Source organism: Paramisgurnus dabryanus, chromosome 1 (genome assembly GCF_030506205.2).
Source record: "Paramisgurnus dabryanus chromosome 1, PD_genome_1.1, whole genome shotgun sequence".
Lineage (NCBI taxonomy): Eukaryota > Metazoa > Chordata > Actinopteri > Cypriniformes > Cobitidae > Paramisgurnus > Paramisgurnus dabryanus.
This window is the reverse complement of record NC_133337.1, coordinates 29,577,187-29,597,908: the sequence shown is the minus strand read 5'-3', so window position 1 is coordinate 29,597,908 and position 20,722 is coordinate 29,577,187. Positions and strand designations below refer to the sequence as shown.

General features: G+C 36.7%; 2 protein-coding genes across 2 annotated transcripts; one reads left to right on the top strand and one right to left on the bottom strand.

Moving 5' to 3' along the window:
- The first annotated feature begins 3,743 nt into the window (after nt 1-3,743).
- Nucleotides 3,744-9,796, top strand: tmbim4 (transmembrane BAX inhibitor motif containing 4). The gene is made up of 7 exons (XM_065289849.2): nt 3,744-3,944; nt 4,494-4,602; nt 4,939-5,044; nt 5,222-5,255; nt 7,596-7,713; nt 8,160-8,205; nt 8,285-9,796. The coding sequence occupies exons 1-7, from the start codon at nt 3,824-3,826 to the stop codon at nt 8,489-8,491; spliced, it is 741 nt and encodes a 246-aa protein (XP_065145921.1). The 5' UTR covers nt 3,744-3,823; the 3' UTR covers nt 8,492-9,796.
- Nucleotides 9,797-9,979: 183 nt separating this feature from the next.
- On the bottom strand, nt 9,980-12,050 carry vhll (von Hippel-Lindau tumor suppressor like). Its single transcript, XM_065289850.2, has 3 exons — nt 11,836-12,050; nt 11,632-11,766; nt 9,980-11,116 (listed from the first exon to the last, which is right to left on the bottom strand). Exons 1-3 carry the CDS (start codon nt 12,014-12,016, stop codon nt 10,956-10,958), a joined length of 477 nt encoding a protein of 158 aa, XP_065145922.1. The 5' UTR covers nt 12,017-12,050; the 3' UTR covers nt 9,980-10,955.
- Nucleotides 12,051-20,722: the final 8,672 nt, after the last annotated feature.

Genomic DNA, 20,722 nt, shown 5'->3' with positions numbered 1-20,722 from the left:
TTGAAATCAAAATAATTATTTGGAAAAATGACATAAAAAAGGCATTAATAATTAAAAGGAAAACTTGATTAAAATAAAGCTTCCCACATTAAAAACTTCAGTAAATTAATCATTTTAGGTATACACAGTCACATTGTTAAAATACTACATACAATTTTAGTTTTAATATCTATGTAATCTAAACATATATAAAAAAAATATGTACATCCAGTCTTAATATATGCACTGGGGGTCCCTACTCCTCTATCTATTGATGCATGGGTCTTCAACAGGGGGTCCGGGGGCCCATTGGGGGTCCGTGGTGGTATTACATGGGGTCCTCCAAATTGTTAAATTAAAAAAATGCAATTAGGCATCAAGCAAAAATGCATTAATATGCTAATAATGAAAATTACAACTTGAATAAAAAAGAGCATAATGTTCCCAGCTTAAAATTTATTAAATTAAAATGTTGTGTAGTAGCCACAGTACCGAGAACAGTATGTGACCCCAGGTGAAAAAGTAGTACATTTCCATAATTTTAAGTACTAATTTTGTACTTAATATACTAAAAATTCTTTAGTACTTCTTAAGAACATCTAGGTGTACTTATCTGTGATATTTTGAGACATCATATGAACTAAAATGTGCTGAAAATGTGTTAAAAAAATACTACTTGTAGTAAACTTGAACCCATCTTTGTATGAAAGAGTTAAAATATTAGGAGATAGTATATTAAAACCACATTTTTGTTCATATTCATGGTGTCTCAAAATAGTCTTAAGAACATCTTAAAAAGTACTAAAGAAGAAATATTTAGTATATTAAGTACAAAATTAGTGTTAAAATAGTGCACTTTAAGTACTTTATGGAAGTGTACTACTTTTTCAACAAAATTATTATTTTAATATCCTTGTAACGTAACCAATAAACCAACAGTTTAAATTTGCTACATTTGCTGGGGGTCCGTACTCGTCCTAACTATCCATTAAGGGCTCCTTGGCGTAAAAAGGTTGAATACCTCTGGTGTAGACAATATTATACATTTCATATATCTGTCAAGCTGAAAACTATGGCTTAAAATGAAGAGAGGATGAAAATGGATTTAAATAACAGTGAATAAATCAAACACAATTTCCCACAAGTGTCTTTTTTCTGACTCAGTCTTTTAGGTAATTCAACTGCAATATTCTTTTCATAAAAGCGAAAATGGACAAGACAAGGATTAGATGCAGAAAATGTGAAGCTGATGTCCCCTGAATACAGGACGGCAGGTTATAACTGGGAACAGCCTGCAGTATGTGAACCTCCAAATGAATGATGTGAGCGAGTCCCTAAGGCAGGCACCACAGAGCCTTTAATGAAATGCTGTGTGAACTTCATACTGAGCAGTTTCTCCTCAAACACCTGGGAACAGGCGAGGTGCAATAGTGCGTTTGTTCAAATGCCCAGGAGAGATTGTGAGCAGCTTCTGTTGAAACATTGACACAATTTAAAACCATGTCATTAGAGAAAAATGTGTCCCATGTATGGGGTGATACTGTAGGTGAACCCTTCTGTAATTGGAGAGATATTCTCAGTGGAGATACTGTAAGGCTAAAGGCAAACCTGTAGGAAATTAATTTCCACCTCTGCTGGGGTTATAAAATCATTAGAATATTAAAAATAGGAGAGTCAGTCGCAGATATGTGAACATGTGTTGGTTAAATATGAGGCGGATCTGTTTGCAGGGTGTGTTCGAGACTTGCATGAGCTTATTATCGCCACAAAGAAGGGGAACAGGTGCACAGTCCTACTGAGTCTGCAAAGATAAATGACAGAGGAATAGATTAGGTGTAGATTTTTCAAAAGAAGTTGCACCTGCTTTGGAATTTGATTAAGAAGCAATTTTAGATTATTCATGAAAAGAAGATTTTAAGGAACAGCCTGAAATTCAAGTGCATTCTACCCCCACCAGTGCATACTGTACTAAATGTAATATGCATACTAAGCATACTGCCTTCAACACTTGTAGTACAGAATCAGTGTGTTGCACACTGTATGTTGAATGTGGTAGAAATATTCAAGTGCATCCTGTACTAAATGTAATATGCATATTATGCATACTGCCTTCTACACTTGTAGTAAAGTATCAGTTTGTTGAACCCTGTATGTTGAATGCAGTATAAATATTTAAGTGCATTCTACCTCCACCACTGCATACTGCATTAACTGTAATATGCATACTATGCATACTGCTTTCAACACTTGTAGTACAGTATCAGTGCATTGCACCCTGTAGGTTGAATGTAGTATAATTATACAAGTGCATTCTACCTCCACCAGTGCATACTGCATTAAATGTAATATGCATACTATGCATACTGCCTTCTACACTTGTAGTACAGTGTCATTGCATTACACTCTGTATATAGAATGCAGCATAAATATTCAAGTGCATTCTACCTTCACCAGTGCATACTGTACTTAATGCAATATGCATACTAAGCATACTGCCTTCAACACTTGTAGTACAGAATCAGTGTGTTGCACACTGTATGTTGAATGTGGTATAAATATACAAGTGCATGCTGTACTAAATGTAATATGCATATTATGCATACTGCCTTCTACACTTGTAGTAAAGTATCAGTTTGTTGAACCCTGTATGTTGAATGCAGTATAAATATTTAAGTGCATTCTACCTCCACCACTGCATACTGCATTAACTGTAATATGCATACTATGCAAACTGCCTTTAACACTTGTAGTACAGTATCAGTGCATTGCACCCTGTATATACAATGCAGCATAAATATTCGAGTGCATTCTACCTTCACCAGTGCATACTGCATTAAATGAAATATGCATACTATGCATACTGCTTTCAACACTTGTAGTACAGTATCAGTGCATTGCAGCCTGTATGTTGAATGTGGTATAAATATACAAGTGCATTCTACCTCCACCAGTGCATACTGTACTAAATGTGATATGCATACTATTTGTACTGCCTTCTACACTTGTATTACAGTATCAGTGCATGGCACCCTGTATGTTAAATGTAGTATACATATACAAGTGCCTTCTACCTCCACCAGTGCATACTGTACTAAATGTAATATGCATACTATACATACTGCCTTCAACACTTGTAGTACAGTATCAGTGTGTGGCACCCTGTATATTGAATGTAGTATAAATATAAAGTGCCTTCTGCCTCCACCAGTGCATACTGTACTAAATGTAATATGCATACTATACATACTGCCTTCTACACTTGTAGTACAGTATCATTGCATTGCACTTTGTATATAGAATGCAGCATAAATATTCAAGTGCATTCTACCTTCACCAGTGCATACTGTACTTAATGCAATATGTAATGTGCATACTATGCATACTGCCTTCTACACTTGTAGTACAGTATCAGTGCATTGCACCCTGTAGGTTGAATGTAGTATATATATACAAGTACATTCTACCTCCACCAATGCATACTGTACTTAATGCAATATGTAATGTACATACTATGCCTTCTAAATGTGTAGAAGAGTATTACAGTTTATCAATTTACTATAGTACCTTACTACAGAATACTACACTATATATTACAATACTACACTAAATTATAATTACTATAATATACTACAGTATACTACAATTTGTTATACTTTACTATAGTAAATACTGCTGTATTACAGTACTTGTCACGTGGGATAGTGACTTTTTACAACACTGAAATATTCTCCACTTGGTGGCAGTAGACGACTCAAAGCTACCAAATGGTGAAAGTCCAGAAAGAAGAGAAGAAGACAAAAGAGGAAGACGGAAGACATCTTCATAACAGTAGCTTTGCCAATTTATGATACCTACCAGTTTAAATCCATCAAACATGAATGAGGAGAAATATCCGCGATCATCGATTGAGGATGACTTCAATTATGGCACGAACGTCGCGAGCGCGAGCGTGCACATCCGGATGGGTGCGTCACACTTTACGTCTATTTAAATGGCGATTTGTTTACGTGGATTGTAGAGGATTAGTGTCTTTAAATGTTTTTGTGTGTAACATCTATTTTATTTAGCTGTTTTAAATAGTTTATTTCACATTGTTTCGTGCGATGTGGGTAAATTAATATCAAACATACGCTGTAAATGTCAGCTGACTGACACGAGTCATTAAAGGGATAGTTCACGTTAAAATGTTGTTACAAACCTCTATAAATGTTTGTGTTCTGATGAACACGAAGGAAGATATTTTTAAAGGAATATTTGTAATCAAACTTTTCCTGAGCCCCATTCACTTCCATAGTAAAAAATCCTATAGAAGTGAATGGGGCTCACAAACAGTTTGATTATTTATCAAAATATCTTCCTTTGTGTTTATCAGAACAATACGTTTATACAGGTTTGTAACAACATAAAAGCCAATAAATTAATAGGTAATTATTTAGACATATATAGATAGTTATACTGTATTTGCAAATATTTGTCAAAATGGTTCGATAACTCTGAACTCTTTATTTCTTTAGATTTTCTTCGCAAGGTTTACACCATCCTGTCCTTGCAGATTATTGTAACCACTGTCATATCTGCTGTGTTTATGCTCTGCGACCCCATTAAAAGCTTTGTGCACTCAAGGTAATGTAACACCCATTGCATTCACTATTTCAATCCATACCGAAAAATCCAGCTAAGACCAGTATAAGCTGATAGTTGTTTTAAGGTGGCAGTAGCTGGTTTAAGATGGTCCTCCCAGCCCGTAAAAGCTGGTGTGTCAGCTGGTTTTCCCGCCAGACCAGCTAAATCCAGCTCAGCTTGACCATCTTAAAAAGTGACCAAAACACAGCTAGACCAGCTTGCAAAAACCAGCTAACCAGCCTATCATATATGCCTGTTTTAGCTGTTTTTTCAGTAAGGATTGCAGGTAATCCAATTAAACATGCAAACCCATCACTTTGATTTTCTTTTTTAAAGTCCCGCTCTTGTCCTGGTATCTGCTGTCGGTTCTCTTATCCTGCTCCTTGCCCTCGCTGTGTACCGACACCAGCACCCTATCAATCTATATTTGCTATTTGGATTTGTAAGTATACTATAGATTTGTCAAATCATTATGATTGCATTGTGCCTTAATGTGTTACATCATAGATTAAGACTTAATCATACAGCTTTCACTTTCAGTCCCAAATTTTTACTTTCACTTTTAAAATCATCTCTTAAATACTATAATGTACATAATGGGCATTTAATCTTTTTGTAGACACTGCTCGAGTCACTGTCAGTAGCTACTGCAGGTAAGTTTATGCATTTTTATTTATTTGTTTTGATTCTCTTGTTAATGTGACGTCACACTGATAAAGCCACGACCCCAGTTTCCGTCTACAACATCTCAATAGTGAAATAGTATTGTCTCATGGTGCACTCACACCAGACACAAACGAAGTGTTAAGCACAAGTGATTTATGTGTTAAGTAGACGCGAAAGACATCCTGCAGTGCGATTGGGATAAATTATACATATTACATATTGAGACTACAACCTAGCTAAAGCCGGCAAATTGTGCATATTTGTGTCTGAATTTCACGCACGATTGATGCAAAATTCAATTGAATGAAGTGAGTTAACTCAAAATCCAAAAAAGTTCAAGGGTCGAACTACGCTTTTATTCGCTTTATTCACGTGATTTATTGCTTCATTCGCATGATTCATTCGCGTTATTTATACGCTTCATTCGCGTGATTCATTCGCATGATTTATACGCTTCATTCCCGTGATTTATTTGCTGTATTTGCAAGATTTATTTGCTTCATTCGTGTGATTCATTCACGCGATTTATACGCTTCATTTTTGTGATTTATTTGCTTCATTTGCGTGATTATTCACTTCATTCGCATGATTTATATGCTTCATTCGCGTGATATATTTGCTTCATTCGCGTGATATATTCGCTTCATTCATTCGCTTCATTCGCGTGATTTATTCGCTTTATTCGTATGATTAACTTGCTTCATTCGTGTGATTTGTGTGAGTTACTTGCGTGATTTTTTTTTGCTTCATTCGCATGATTTATTTACTTCATTCGCCTGATTTATATGCTTCATTCGCGTGATTTATTTGCATAATTTATTCGCTTCATTCACGTGATTTATTTGCTTCATTCACATGATTCATTCCCGTGATTTATTTACTGTATTTGCGTGATTTATTTGCTTCATTCGCGTGATATATTCGCTTCATTCGCTCGATTCATTTGCGGTATTTTTTCCGCTTCATTTGCGTGATTTATTTGCTTCATTCGCGTGATTTATTTGCTTCATTTGCTTGATTATTCACTTCATTCGCATGATTTATACGCTTAATTTGTGTGATATATTCGCTTCATTCGCGTGATATATATTCGCTTCATTCGCTCGATTCATTGGCATGATTTTTTCCGCTTCATTCGTGTGATTTATTTGATTCATTCAAGTGATTTATTCGCTTCATTTGCGTGATTTATTTGCTTTATTCGTATGATTAACTTGCTTCATTCATTTGATTTGTGTGATTTACTTGTGTGATTTTTTTGCTTCATTCGCATGATTTATTTACTTCATTTGCGTGATTTATATGCTTCATTCGCGTGATTTATTTGCTTCATTTGCTTGATTATTCACTTCATTTGCATGATTTATACGCTTAATTTGTGTGATATATTCGCTTCATTCGCGTGATATATATTCGCTTCATTCGCTCGATTCATTTGCATGATTTTTTCCGCTTCATTCGTGTGATTTATTTGATTCATTCAAGTGATTTATTCGCTTCATTTGCGTGATTTATTTGCTTTATTCGTATGATTAACTTGCTTCATTCATTTGATTTGTGTGATTTACTTGTGTGATTTTTTTGCTTCATTCGCATGATTTATTTACTTCATTCGCGTGATTTATTTGCTTCATTTGCTTGATTATTCACTTCATTTGCATGATTTATACGCTTAATTTGTGTGATATATTCGCTTCATTCGCGTGATATATATTCGCTTCATTCGCTCGATTCATTTGCATGATTTTTTCCACTTCATTCGTGTGATTTATTTGATTCATTCAAGTGATTTATTCGCTTCATTTGCGTGATTTATTCGCTTTATTCGTATGATTAACTTGCTTCATTCGTTTGATTTGTGTGATTTACTTGTGTGATTTTTTTTGCTTCATTCGCATGATTTATTTACTTCATTTGCGTGATTTATATGCTTCATTCGCGTGATTTATTTGCATAATTTGCTTCATTCACGGGATTTATTTGCTTCATTCACATGATTTATTTGCGTAATTTATTCACTTCATTCACGTGATTTATTGGCTTCATTCGCCCGATTCATGTGCGGGATTTTTTTCGCTTAATTCGCGTGATTTATTTGCTTTATTTATTTATTTGCAACGCTTTTTTGCTCCCACCCAAATAGTGGCATTTTGGACATGCTATAATAAATAATCTGTGGGGTATTTTGAACTGAAACTTCACAGACACATTTTGTGCACACCTGAGAATTATATTACATCTTGTAAAAATGAGCACACAAAATGCCCTTTAATTTCTTTTAGATGCATCCATTATGCCACAATTAATGCTATGTTTTCTCTTTCAAGTGACATTTTACGACTACACCATAGTGCTTCAGGCTTTTGTGCTCACATCTGCTGTGTTCCTGGGTCTCACTGCCTACACCTGCCAGTCCAAACGGGATTTCAGCAAACTTGGGGCCAGGTATTTCTCACCCTACCTTAAGCTCGGGGCATGGACGTGTCGAAATAAATAAGTTCCAGGATATTTTTTTAATCCATTTGCTTCGAATCCGTGAGGAATGGTGCTCTTCGAGGCAAAATGGCTCTCTTGTGAAACATTCTTCTTTGCAGTCATTAAATTGAAATAAAATAATGGGGTTTCCTCGGGTAATAACTTTTACGGTGTGACGCATCATCCACCATTTAGTGTGCAGGGAAATCACTGCCAATAAGAAATTAATGTCTTTTGGAGGGGCTTGAAGAATTTCTAGCAATAGTTTTAATTATAAGACTGCTTGAAGGAACGGTTTACCAGAAAATGAACTTTTTGTTATAATTTACTTGCTGTCATGATGTTTTCATATCAGTATTATTTTTTTTAGTGAAACAAAATGATGCATGCTTATAAACCCTTATTGTGTCCAATAGTCTGTTCGCCGGCCTGTGGATCCTGATCATTGCAGGTTTTCTGAGGGTGAGTAGACCGTCCTAGACCTGTTGCCTTTTTTGAAAGCATGCACATTTCATTAACCATGCAAATATCTGTCTCCTAGCTTTTCTTTTACAACGACACCATGGAGTTGGTTTTTGCTGGGGCCGGCGCGCTGCTGTTCTGTGGGTTTATTATTTTCGATACGCACCTGCTGATGCACAAGCTCTCACCAGAGGAACACGTCCTGGCGTCCATCAATCTGTACCTGGACATAATCAACCTCTTTCTGCACATCCTGCGCATTCTTGACTCAATGAAGAAACACTGAAACACTTTATTTCTGAGTAGATTCAAATACAGAAACATTTTAATTTAATAATCGGTAACACTTTACAATAAGGTTAAATTAGTAAACATTCGTAAATGCATTAACTAACATGAACAAACAATGAACCATGTTTTTTTTTTTTTTGTAGTACCACTAGTTAATTTCAATATTCATGTTAGTTAATTAATGTTAATGCTTGATTCTGTAAATGTATTGGTAAATGAACAAAGATTAATAAATGCTGTAGAAGTTTTGTTTATGTTAGCTAATGCATTAACTAATTACAAATACAACCTTATTGCAGTGTTTAGTATCACAACACAAAATATATTTGCAATTTTCAACTAATCGTATCAAAAGTAACCTGTGCAATGTTTAACATTCACAACCAAATGCTACATATCATTTATATGGATTTATGTCTCACAGAGGATGCACACTGGTGCAACTTTTGCATCAAAGTTATTTGTTAAGTGACTATGTGCACCGTTCTCTTTAGAAAGTACTGTACATGCAAGCGATTTTGCATATCATTTCTTCTTTGTTAACTCTTTACAGCAGGTGTTTGAAATGTCACTTCTTGTATGATGTATTACTTTCCTTATGTTTCCAAACCAGGTGCATCATACATTCATCTCGCTTCGGTACTTGTAGTTTGGATATATTTGAAAGCTACAGCAAGTTATGATTCTAAAAAAAATACTTGATCTTTTAAGCTGTGATAGATATGAATGCTAGTATGCTTCCTGAATTGTGTTTAGTGTGGTGTACCTCATCTGTGCTAATGTCTTGTCTAGTTGGGTGCAACCGTAAATTAGTTATAATGGTTTGGGAACGCACTTTACATTCAGCTTACACTTTTTGATTCATTTTGATTGGTGCATGGGATGTTCATCATTAAATATGAATATTGTTGGCATATTGTTCAATTCGACTTCCTCAGTAAAAAGGCCTAAATCTACGTTAACATTCCAAATGCTATCACACAAAAATACTTCAATACCATATAAACCCAAAAAAAAATCACTAATCTATTATACAAAATTAACATGTTTTAGGGAAATCATGCATCTCATCTCATTTAAATAAAGTAGAAATAACAATGTAATTAAAAAGACAATATTCACAATGATTTATAAAGATGCCAGTATAATCCTGAACCTTATTTATTAACCAGACCCAAAGTGCAATATCTATAAAACTGAAATTCATGCTTTTTTGTTAAATAGAAATGATTTAACTCAGATGTTATATTATTTACACTTCTTTAATGTACAGTACTCAATAAAAATGAATGTGTTTTAACCCGTGTGCTTTCTTCGTAGTAACTCAGAACATTATGATGCTCAGAATGTAATAAATGTAATAACTGGTTTTGCTTTGCCTGTTGACTGGCTGACATTATTTATATACATATAACATATCTCCTGGTACATGAATGCCAAAGCTTTTGCACATTCCTGTTAAAAAACAATAGAAACCACCACAGTAATTCTAGTGGTTTTAATGGTTGTAATAGGAATTGTATTGGTTTAACTAGAAACTATAATGGGATCTGTGGTCTCTACTGGAAATTGGGTTGGGTTTTTGTGTGGAATGTAATCTAGTGGATGGGAACCAACAGATCACCATTACGTCCAACTGGAATCCCATACGGCAAAAAAATTATTGAACCCTGGAGAACCGTTCTCTTAGCATTAATTAACAATGGCCAAATTTGACCCGTGGGTTCTCCAGGGATAAAATATATGTACTGAAATATATTTTAAAATATGTTAACAAAAATATATCTTTCACCAATATATTTTGGCCATTTTTTGTATATTTTTAAATAATATTTTAAATCATTTATATTCACCTCACATTGGAAGAAAATATTAGACCTTATTACGCATCGCACCGTGACCTTTAAAATAATACCACACGTGAATATAAAATTGTCATCTTAGATCCACATACTAAATATATAATAACATATATTTTTAACAGTTACTCAGTGATGTGAGTCAGCCCTTTTAGATGACAAGATCAAGTCATCAAACCTCTGAGATGATGAGATCAAGTTACTCAAACCTTAAGATTAGGAAGACTGTTTTGGGTTCAAACCTTTAAGATGAAGATATCATGATGAGATCAAAAGGTTCAAACAGCACCAACTTAGGTCAATTATTTCACAGAGTCTTTTTCCTAAACAAATCCAAAGTTGATTTAAAATCCGGTATTACAATGGTAAACCGTTCATTGGTTTACGTTAAACCATTGTAATTTTATTGTTTGTAAGCAGGGAGGAATATCTGACATTTAAAGTTATTTTTGCTTTCAGTTTGAGTGGTAGGAGGGGAAATGTCACCTTAGGCGGTTGACATCAAACTCTCGCGAGAGCGATTCGAAAAGAGACTTCTGCGTAAGATTTGACTCGTTCTCGCGGTATCCTGACGTCATCCGTCTGTCGGTTTTCCGCACCTCACATTGCTCTCTGTGCGGATAAAGCTTTAATGTCCCTCAGTATATCAGGTGGTCGGCTGATTTCCTGTCTCAAATACTCGGGGATTTCCAGTTTGTTGACGTCTTCCTTTCGTACCGTTTTCTGAATCAGCCGTATACAGTATTCTTGTAATGAGTACACTGACAAACAGAGAAAGAAATATTATTATTACTGTAATATAATATAACGCTCTGGAAAACTTCATTCTGATTTGTCATTAGCGACAGAAATCTGTGACTTCCACACAGTCATCTTTACCGGAACTACTTATATGTTTATGTATCACTCCGCTGTCTCTTTTCTCATGCAGGTTTTAATTTACAAATGAGCTAATAAAATATTTAAAATTAATATTTCATGTCCATGTGTAATGTACTTCCCTAACCTTACCATTGTAAACATTCAAGTAGGCTATATTACAGTATTTACTACAGTTTATCAATTCAACATAGTTATCCTGCAGAATTAAATGCATTAACAAAGTTTACTAATACATTTACTACAGTAAACGTTACTAGTAGGCCTATACAGTACAGTATAGCCATTTTATACATCTGTCGGAATTTATTTTGCGACCGTTTGGATGTACATTTTTCCTACCTATCAAATAAAACTTATACTCAAGTGTTACTTTATGATGAATGGTCACGCGCACCTGGGGCAGTGACGTACACTGGCTTGTACAGTGGGTTTCCGTGCTCCTCGTACTCCGCAGGCGTAGGAAAATAAACTTCACTCAAGTTTACTAGTAGTTTAGCACCATCAGATGCTCTGAAGACCCACGGGTGAGCTGTAATGTACACGTCTTTTTAGTAAACAATGAGTATGAAGAAGTTAAGCATGCATGTTTCCAACTTACTCAGATAGGTGTTCATTTGCAATGCTTGCCCCGGTTTTATGGCACCGTACGACACTGGGATCCCCGAGAAATCTAACCACCATCCTTCTGCTTTCTCTCTGCAGTTATTCATAAAAGTGATGTAAGTCGGATCATTAGAGTTGAGAGATTTCAGAGGCGCGACTTCTTCCTGTTCAGTCATGGTGATGATGATAATGCAGTTCTGTCACACAAACAGTAGGGGTCAGTAATAAACTCTATTAACTCTGATACTGAAAGGACTTTTGATTTTTTTAAAGCAGGAACTGGGGCAAGTTGTCACTTTTATTGTGACTTTTATAGACTTTTGCGTCACAGTTACGTAACTGCAAGCTGCGCACGCAATGTGGTGGCAGAAAAACAGTGGAAATGCATTAGCCACGAGTGAAACGAGCAAGATAACTCACTAGAAAATGTCTTGTTGTGCTGTTGAGTGTCAGAATAGGATGCCAAAACAAGATGACCTTCATTTTTATAGTATACCGTCGTCGGAGGCACCATTTGAAAATAAACGTAGGTGTTTATGGTTGCAATAAGCCCTTAAACGGACAGACTGGAGTGATGAAATCATTTGGAAATCTTTTAATAATTACAATAGAAAATGATTAGAGAAATATCCGGTTATCTGTCGAAGTCTGTTCCCTCTATGTATTTCTTATTGCGTTTTCATCACGTTACGTTTATAATTTATTTAGAAGGATGATTATATGAATAATATCACCATTTATTAAATATTTAATATTTTTTCCGGTTTCTATTACTTCTTTTTACCTTATATCTTAGCCTATGTCTAATATATAAACAGCCCTACACAAATTAATTGGTATTTAAACATAATAGTTTTATAATAGTTTTAGAGCAAATACGTAGGCTATAAATATAAGGAAGAAATAATAGAAAACAGGAAAATAATTAAATATTTAATAAATGATATTATATAAAATACATGAGAGTATTGCTCTTATAAGTACTTTAGCGATTCATAGTGTGAAAATTATTTATTTACCAATAAAGAACAATACTCATACATTACATACATGCATACATAGATATGTATAAAGGTTAGATGTCTCGTCCGCGCTGCTGGCCAATTGAATGGAACGTCCGCATTTGGCGGCCATCTTACCACAGGCAGCTCGCTCACTCGTAGCATTGAGTTTTAATGGTGCAGGTATTTTAAATGACCATAACTTGCTTAATTTTTTACAGATTTTCAAACGGTTTGGTTTGTTATAAACGTCAAAGATGTACCTATGACACTGCATACTAATACAATAAAAAAATTAAAGAAACATGGTAAAGCATCCAGAAATATAGCCAAACCAAACCGTTTGAAAATTGGTAGAAAATTGAGCAAGTTATGGTCCTTTAAAAGTACCTGCACCATTAAACTCAATGCTACGAGTGAGTGAGCTGCCTGTGGTAAGATGGCCGCCAGGTGATGACGTTAGAGACTCCGCCGTAACACATCTAGCCTTTATACATATCTATGCATGCACACATATCAGTAGCCAAGCCATTTAAACTTTTAATTTATCTAAAAAATAAAAGTAACGTGGTGTAAATACTATAAGAACCATTACACTAAAGAGAAACATAGGGAAAACAGACTTCGACAGAACACCGGATACATAAAAATCACAGTTTAACGCTAAAACACTTCACATCGCTATTGCAGAGCTGTCACTTTCTGCCGCCAGTTGGCCTCCGCCCACAAAAACATCATCTCTGTTTGCAAACACGCAAAAGGTCTATTACCACAGCAATATAAGAAGAGACTACTAACTGTAGTAAATACTGTAGTACACAATAACATTTACTAGGGTAAGGTTCAAAAGCAGTACAGTATCCTGGAAATTCACAGTTTATTATAGTAAATGTAAAGTTTTCATGTGATTCCCTATCATGTCTGTCAAGGTTCTGGATGGATATGTTTAAATCAGTATGGATTTCTGATTGGTAGACTTTAAACCATACTGAATATCTAAACATTTCAGTATCCCCTCACCCCTTCTGTTCTTAAAGACCCAGAAAGAGATGGTGAAATCCACTTAAAATTCCAGGGTGGCCAGTATTCCTGAAGGATGGGGGCACTTAGAAATTCTTGTGTGATGACAGCATAGCTTTGATGTCAGTGTGTTTTGTCTCTGGAGAAGCAGGAAGGGCTCTCTTAAAAAATGAGGAATAGATCCTATTATCTAGAGCAGTGGTCTCAAACTTTTTCGGCATGCAGCCTCCCTTGTGTACAGTGCATCCCATTGCGCCCCCCCCCCCCCCAAAGAAAATGTATGATATAAAAAAAAATTAAACTAAGATTTTTAATAAAACAAAACATATTAAATGATACAACGTAGTGCTTTGGTTAGTAGTCCTATTTTGCTGATGTTTAATTACACAGAATTTATAATACCCAGTTACAGTCATTTTTTGAGCTTTACTAGATACAGTAATGTAAAGAACATTCAGTGAAAATAGCCTTATCTTTAATATCATGTCATGTCAAAAATTGAAACCAAACTTTGATTCTTGTTTTCCTATAATTAGATTATAACACTCTAGCCTGCATGGTTTTCACAGGCAGGGTCTCGGTTTTTTGGTAAAAAGTCACTAGTTTTTGAAGATAATCTGTAAGAGGGATCAAGATTTTTAACAATGACTTAATCAGAACCATATGGCACATTGATTTTGTTTTCATGTATTTTCATACCAGTTTTCCTACCATTTATTTAAGCATTTCATCATATTTTAAAGTGGTAGCCCAGCAGGTTTCTCTCTCTGATGTTACTGGCAGCTTTGGGGTTCTGATGTAGTGGCGTGTTTGGCATCTCTTCTGAAGTTTACTAAGATGTTTTTGTTTAGCTTTTTCATCTGTTTTTGCTGTTTTATTGTTAACAATAAAAGCATTGCCACACACACGTTTATATAGACGGTGTTGTTATATAATATTACAAAACAGATCTGTCAATTTTCCACACAGGCACTTACAACAGATGAGAAACTCTTGCTAGTTTCCATATAAGAAGAAAAGTTTAATGTTAAACATATTTTTTTTTGTTAACTTATGGGGCATACAAAACGTGAATTCAACGTTTTGCGCGAGTAGATTACATACAAAGTCAATGCAAAGATGCGAATAGAGTGGAACTCCCATGGGGCAATGCGAATGGCACGAACTGGGTGGAGGGATTGCAGCAAAACACGCACTGTTCGCCTTTTAAACGCCTCTTCGCGCAAGTTTAAAATATTCAACTCGAACAAAAATTAGCATGACACAAACTTAAATCCCACAAGTAATCTAGGGCATGGGACGTGATGCTTCGCATGTGGTGTATATTAGCAGCATTAGTATACTTATGGAGCATACACACCAAAATTCAACGATTTGCGCGAGTAGATTACAAAGTCAATGCAAATACGTGAATAGACGCGAACTCGCGGAGGGCGATGCAAATGAATGCAAGTGGGCAGAATGATTTCGGCGAAAACACACAATTTTCGCCTCAAACACGTCTTCGCGCAAGTTGAAAATATTCAACAAAAGCAAAAAAAGCGTATTCAATAATTTGCATGAGTAGATTACATTTAAAGTCAATGCAAAAATGCGAATAGAGGCAAACTCGCACAGTGCGATGCAAATGACATGATTTGGGTGGTGCGATTGTTGTGAAAACATGCAATGTTCGCCTCAAACACGTTTTTGCGCAAATTTAAGCAAAAAATGTGCATGACACACAGTTAAATCCCATGAGTCATCTAGAGCGAGGGACACGATGCTTAGTATACTTATGGGGCGTACACACCAAATGCGAATTCAACAATTTGCGTGAGTAGATGACATACAATGGAAAGATGCGAATAGAGGCGAACTCGCGTGGGGCGATTCGAATGAAGTGAATTGGGTGGCGTGATTGCAGCAAAAACATGTAGGGTCCTATTTTAACAATTTGAAACGCAAGTGCGAAGCGCAAAGCGTAAGTGAGTTTGTGGGCGGATCTTGGGCACTGTTGCTATTTTCCCGGCGGGAGAAATAACTCTTGCGCCGGGCGCAAATCAATAAGGGGTTGGTCTGAAGTAGGTTCATTATTCATAGGTGTGGTTTGGGCGAAACGTCAAATAAACCAATCAGAACGTCATCCAACATTCCCTTTAAACGTAAGTGAGCAAGTTCCATGGCGGGTTGCTATTATTATGACAGATTTACCAGGCGCACGCCAGGAGCGGTTCACAGCCGAGGAGACCGACATTCTTGTAAGAGCAGTCAAAGGCAGAGAAGTTGTTTTGTATGGGGATGGGAGAAACCCGCCCAAATCAGCGTTGGTTAAACAGGCGTGGGAGGAAATAGCCGCAATTGTCTCATCAGCTGGCATCCCCAGGACGTTGCGCCGCAAGCGCTACAATGATGTCAGGAAACGGGGGAATCCCAAGCTTGCCAGCATAAATCGGCCACGCCGTGTAACGGGAGGTGGATCTGCCTCTACACAGACGCCAGCAGAGGACATCACTGCGTCCACCCTCACCGCTGAAAGCCAAGAAACGCAAGCAGTCCAACCCCAAAGTACACTTACAAATCAAGTTCACATACATTAAGGTTTCTTATGAAAACATTTTAATTATTATTTACATAAAATAAACGTAATACAGCCACACAACAAACTTATGAAAATATTTTAATCGTTATTTGCATGATAATTTTTTAATGCAGCCACACAAAATAAATTAAAAACGATCACCACAATGCTCACCACAATGATTTCCCTTATCTCATGTGTTAATATTTTTTATGATTTGCAAAAATAACTGTTGGATCTGTGTAGATTAGATGCAAAGTGTGTGCGCATTGTGCCAGCTATACATTATGGTCAAGCATGCGCCCTTAAAATAGCATAATGAACAACGCGCAACGCGCCACTGACTTTAGACTAGTTTTTCCTGGTCAGTGGCGCAATTGTTTTTTGAAACTGCAAGATAGCATCAGGGATGGTTTGCACCTGAACACGCCTCTTTTTTTGGGCGGAACACGCCCAGGGAGTGCAAGTTCATTCCCTAGTTTGCCGACGTGTGTCTGTGGAGGGAAAAATTTGCTGTGCGCCGGTGCAAAATACGAATGATACATGCGTCACTGACAAAGTCAATTGCGCTGGGTGCAAGATAGGGCCCATAATGTTCGACGTGCGAGTTGAAAATATTCAACTCAAGCAAAACATTTTAGAAGCTTTTCTAAATCTGGTCATAAACAAATGAGTACCGTCCACTACAGTAACTAACGAGAGAAGGATGACATGAAGTCCACTGCTTCGCACCCATTGGTAGTCACTCCACAAAATCACTCATAATTTGCATAAGTTTAACTTTTGCTAACTTTCTCACATCGATGGACACGGCCATCGGGTCTTTAACGGTCACTTTCGCTCGTGCCGCCAGAAGTCGGCAAGCTTTCATTGAAATCGAGGTTGCATGTTCTGCTACTGCATCGCTGATGGCCTGAATGGGCCATAACACAAAGTTAAATCCCACGAGTAATCTAGAGTGAGGAACACGTTTCCTTGCGTTTGGCGTGTATGCAGCATAAAGACTAGTTTGAGGTGAATTGTTTAGTTTAGCTTGTTAGCTTGAACTGGGCTCATTTAAATATTGATTATTGTTAGGCTTCTGTATTTTTTATCAAACTTTCTGTCTATCTGTTTTCTCTTCATTGTTATATTTCTGCCCTTTCTTCTTACTCTTTTTAATCTTGGAGAACCAATAATAACACAATGACACTTGTGGTTTATAGTCAGTGCCCATCCCTGATAACAAAACTGCTTGACCTCTACTTGTAAGCCTACTGTATTTTCCAGCAGGGTGATTATGTATGAGGCCAGAGCAGATCTAAAGCCCATGGATCAGACAGTCCATTCTCCCGTTCGCCCTTTGATGTCCTGCTTTCATTGCTTCTCTGTTGGCTAGAACAATGACGTGAACCTTTTGGCACAGTGGGCATAATGTGCTGGTTGCTTTTGTTGGTTCTCCAGCACACCACGGGGGAATTTGGACTTGTTGGACTGACTTCTTCAGCCAGGACCTTCAGATGATCCTTTCCATTCTTAAAGTGAAGGTCTGTGCTAAATCCCAGGGATAAGGCTGGGACGATCATTCGCGATTTATACTAATGATGCCTGTTTGATATCGACTTTGAATCACAAATGCAGTATTATGCAAAGCTCTTTCATTTACTACGGCTCTTTGATCAACATAATCATTATAAATATTCTTTATTATCATGAAAATACGTGAAAGGGTTTGATGAACAGCGATATAAATATGCATACAGGCATTTCGTTGCATACAAGCTGTATGTGTAAATGGTACTTTTTCTGCGGCGCATCTTGAGTTTCTGCACGAGAGCGCCCTCTGGCTTTTGGATGTAGTGGCATTTCTTAGTAATTTATTGAGAAGCATTGCAAACAGAATCGCACGATTTATCGTCCAAACACTAGATTACTACATGTTTGGATAAAACAATGCTTGATTATTTTTACTGTAGCTTTACGGTAGAACATTATATTAGCAATGCAAAAGGTCATGGGTTTGATCCCAAGAGACGACGACGCATACTGACAGAATGTATAACTCAAATACACTTGGATAAAGCATCTTCCAAATGCATAAATGTAAATTGCTAGCATGGTTGCTAAAGTGGGAGTTCGCAGTGGTTACTTACTGGCCCATTTCAAGTGTTTGATATTTTGGGTACAGCTAAGGACTGTCCTTCAGTGCAAGTCAATGGGAATTTTGACCTGTTTTAGACTAAATCTTCCACTTTAGTACCCAAAGACAGATACGAATGGAACTGTTTTTTCCTAGGCTGCACCTGTTTTAAGTTACCAAATGTTAAAGGAAAATAGTAGGACAAAACCTTAAAATAGACTCAAAATAAACTGATTTTATTTGCCGGCTGCATTTTTGGGATTCCACATAGTGTTACTGTTTTATTTCCCACATGAAAGATGACCCAACAGGGCAACTTTCAGTGGCTCCCTTGGGCACAGGGGGCGATCATGGTGGGCCGTGCCGTTACTTGATGTGGAACAGTACAAATAATCACCCAGACACTTGTTTATTTTTACCCCCGGCATAACAGATGAGCCAAGGTTAATTGCCGTAATGTGTGAATGAACTCTTTATAGAAGAGGTACTTAACTGGTGGGTCATGGGTCTGTTTTAATAGTGGACATCAGTGAAAACACAATGTTAAATAGATAATTTGGCTCAACAATGCTTCCGAAGTCTTTTGTTGTCGATTTCAATGGTTGCGCATCAAATCAAGTGCAAACAGGTAAACACTTCTCCTGCCAAAACACATTGAGACCCACCACAGAGCAGTCTCTCCAGGGTTCTGAAGTCTGGCCCACTTTCTATATTTTACAATCCTCCTTCATAGGATTAGACTCCATGTGGAGTTTGGACGAAATGAATTAAACCAATATAATGAAAGATTATTTACGGAAAAATCTTCCAAACTCCGTCAGGTCAGCAACATCTCTCACAACATCTAAAAACGTATTTACTTCACAGGAACTGGTTGGATGCTCTGCTTATATTAAAATGCATCTCTAAGAAATGTTAAACTTTGTAAGCTGAAAGTAACTTTGTATAGCACTTCTCATTTTGTGTGTGAAGCTAATTTCGTCATCAGAATAGTACGTAGATTGTGTACGTGCATACAGGAGTATGTAGCCCATGAGAGGTGTTAAAATGTTCATGCATCAAATGTACGAGTAAAATCTGCTATGCTTTGCAAGGCTGTGCATTCGACTGTGTGTGTACACTCGGGTACACATGAAAAACTAATTATACTTCAGGCTTAAAGGGAAATACCACCGTTTTATAATATTTTACTATGTTTTGACCTCAACTTAGATGAATTAATACATACCTATCTTTTATCAATGTGTGAACTTAATCTTTGTACAGCGCGTCGTGAATGTGTTAGCATTTAGCCTAGCCCCATTCATTCCTTAGGATCCAAACAGCACTTAGCTTGCAGCACTTCGACCTTGACGCGCAATGACATCATCACTCCTGACTCCTCCCCCTCTCGCTCAAACATCTGTCAGTATTGCTGCCCCCGAGGTCAAAGTGCTGCAAACTAAGTGCTCTTCCACCATACAATATAGTTCTCATTTTTTATCCGCTTAAAAAAATCACGTTTTATTCTGTGCCACTACTCATGTAACAGTCTTTAAATAGGGAAAACATGGAAGTGTTTGGTGGCTTCTAAATTCATCCTTGTTTGGATCCTAAGGAATGAATGGGGCTAGGCTAAATGCTAACACATTCGTGACGTGCTGTACAAAGTTAAAATGCACGCATTAAAAAAGATAGTGATGTATTAATTTGTCTAAGTTGAGGTAAGAACATAGTAAAATATTGAAAAACGGTGGTGTTTTCCTTTAAGACAAATCACCTTGTTGTTCTTCTCACTCATGTACGTCGCTTTGGAGCTATGTTTACACGACAACAATGTAGTAAAAACTTAAAAATGGATATTCTTTGCATTTGTGAAAAGTTTAACGTACACAATACGCTTTTACTGGATGTGTGCTAATAACTAAAATCGCTTTATTATGAGTGGCAGGCCACTAGATGGCAATGTTACTTTGTAAAGAAGTATCGCAAACACAAACAACCAAAACAGCGAAAGCATCATGCATTTGACGAAAGGTTGTTTTTACTTCAAGTGACCCTGGACTCAAGGCGACAAGATTGTGTAAACTTTGCCAGAGAAGCGTTAAAGGGATAGTTCGGCCAAAAACGATATTAAACCCATGATTTACTCACCCCCAAGCTGTCCGAGTTGCATATGTCCATTGTTTTTCAGACAAACACA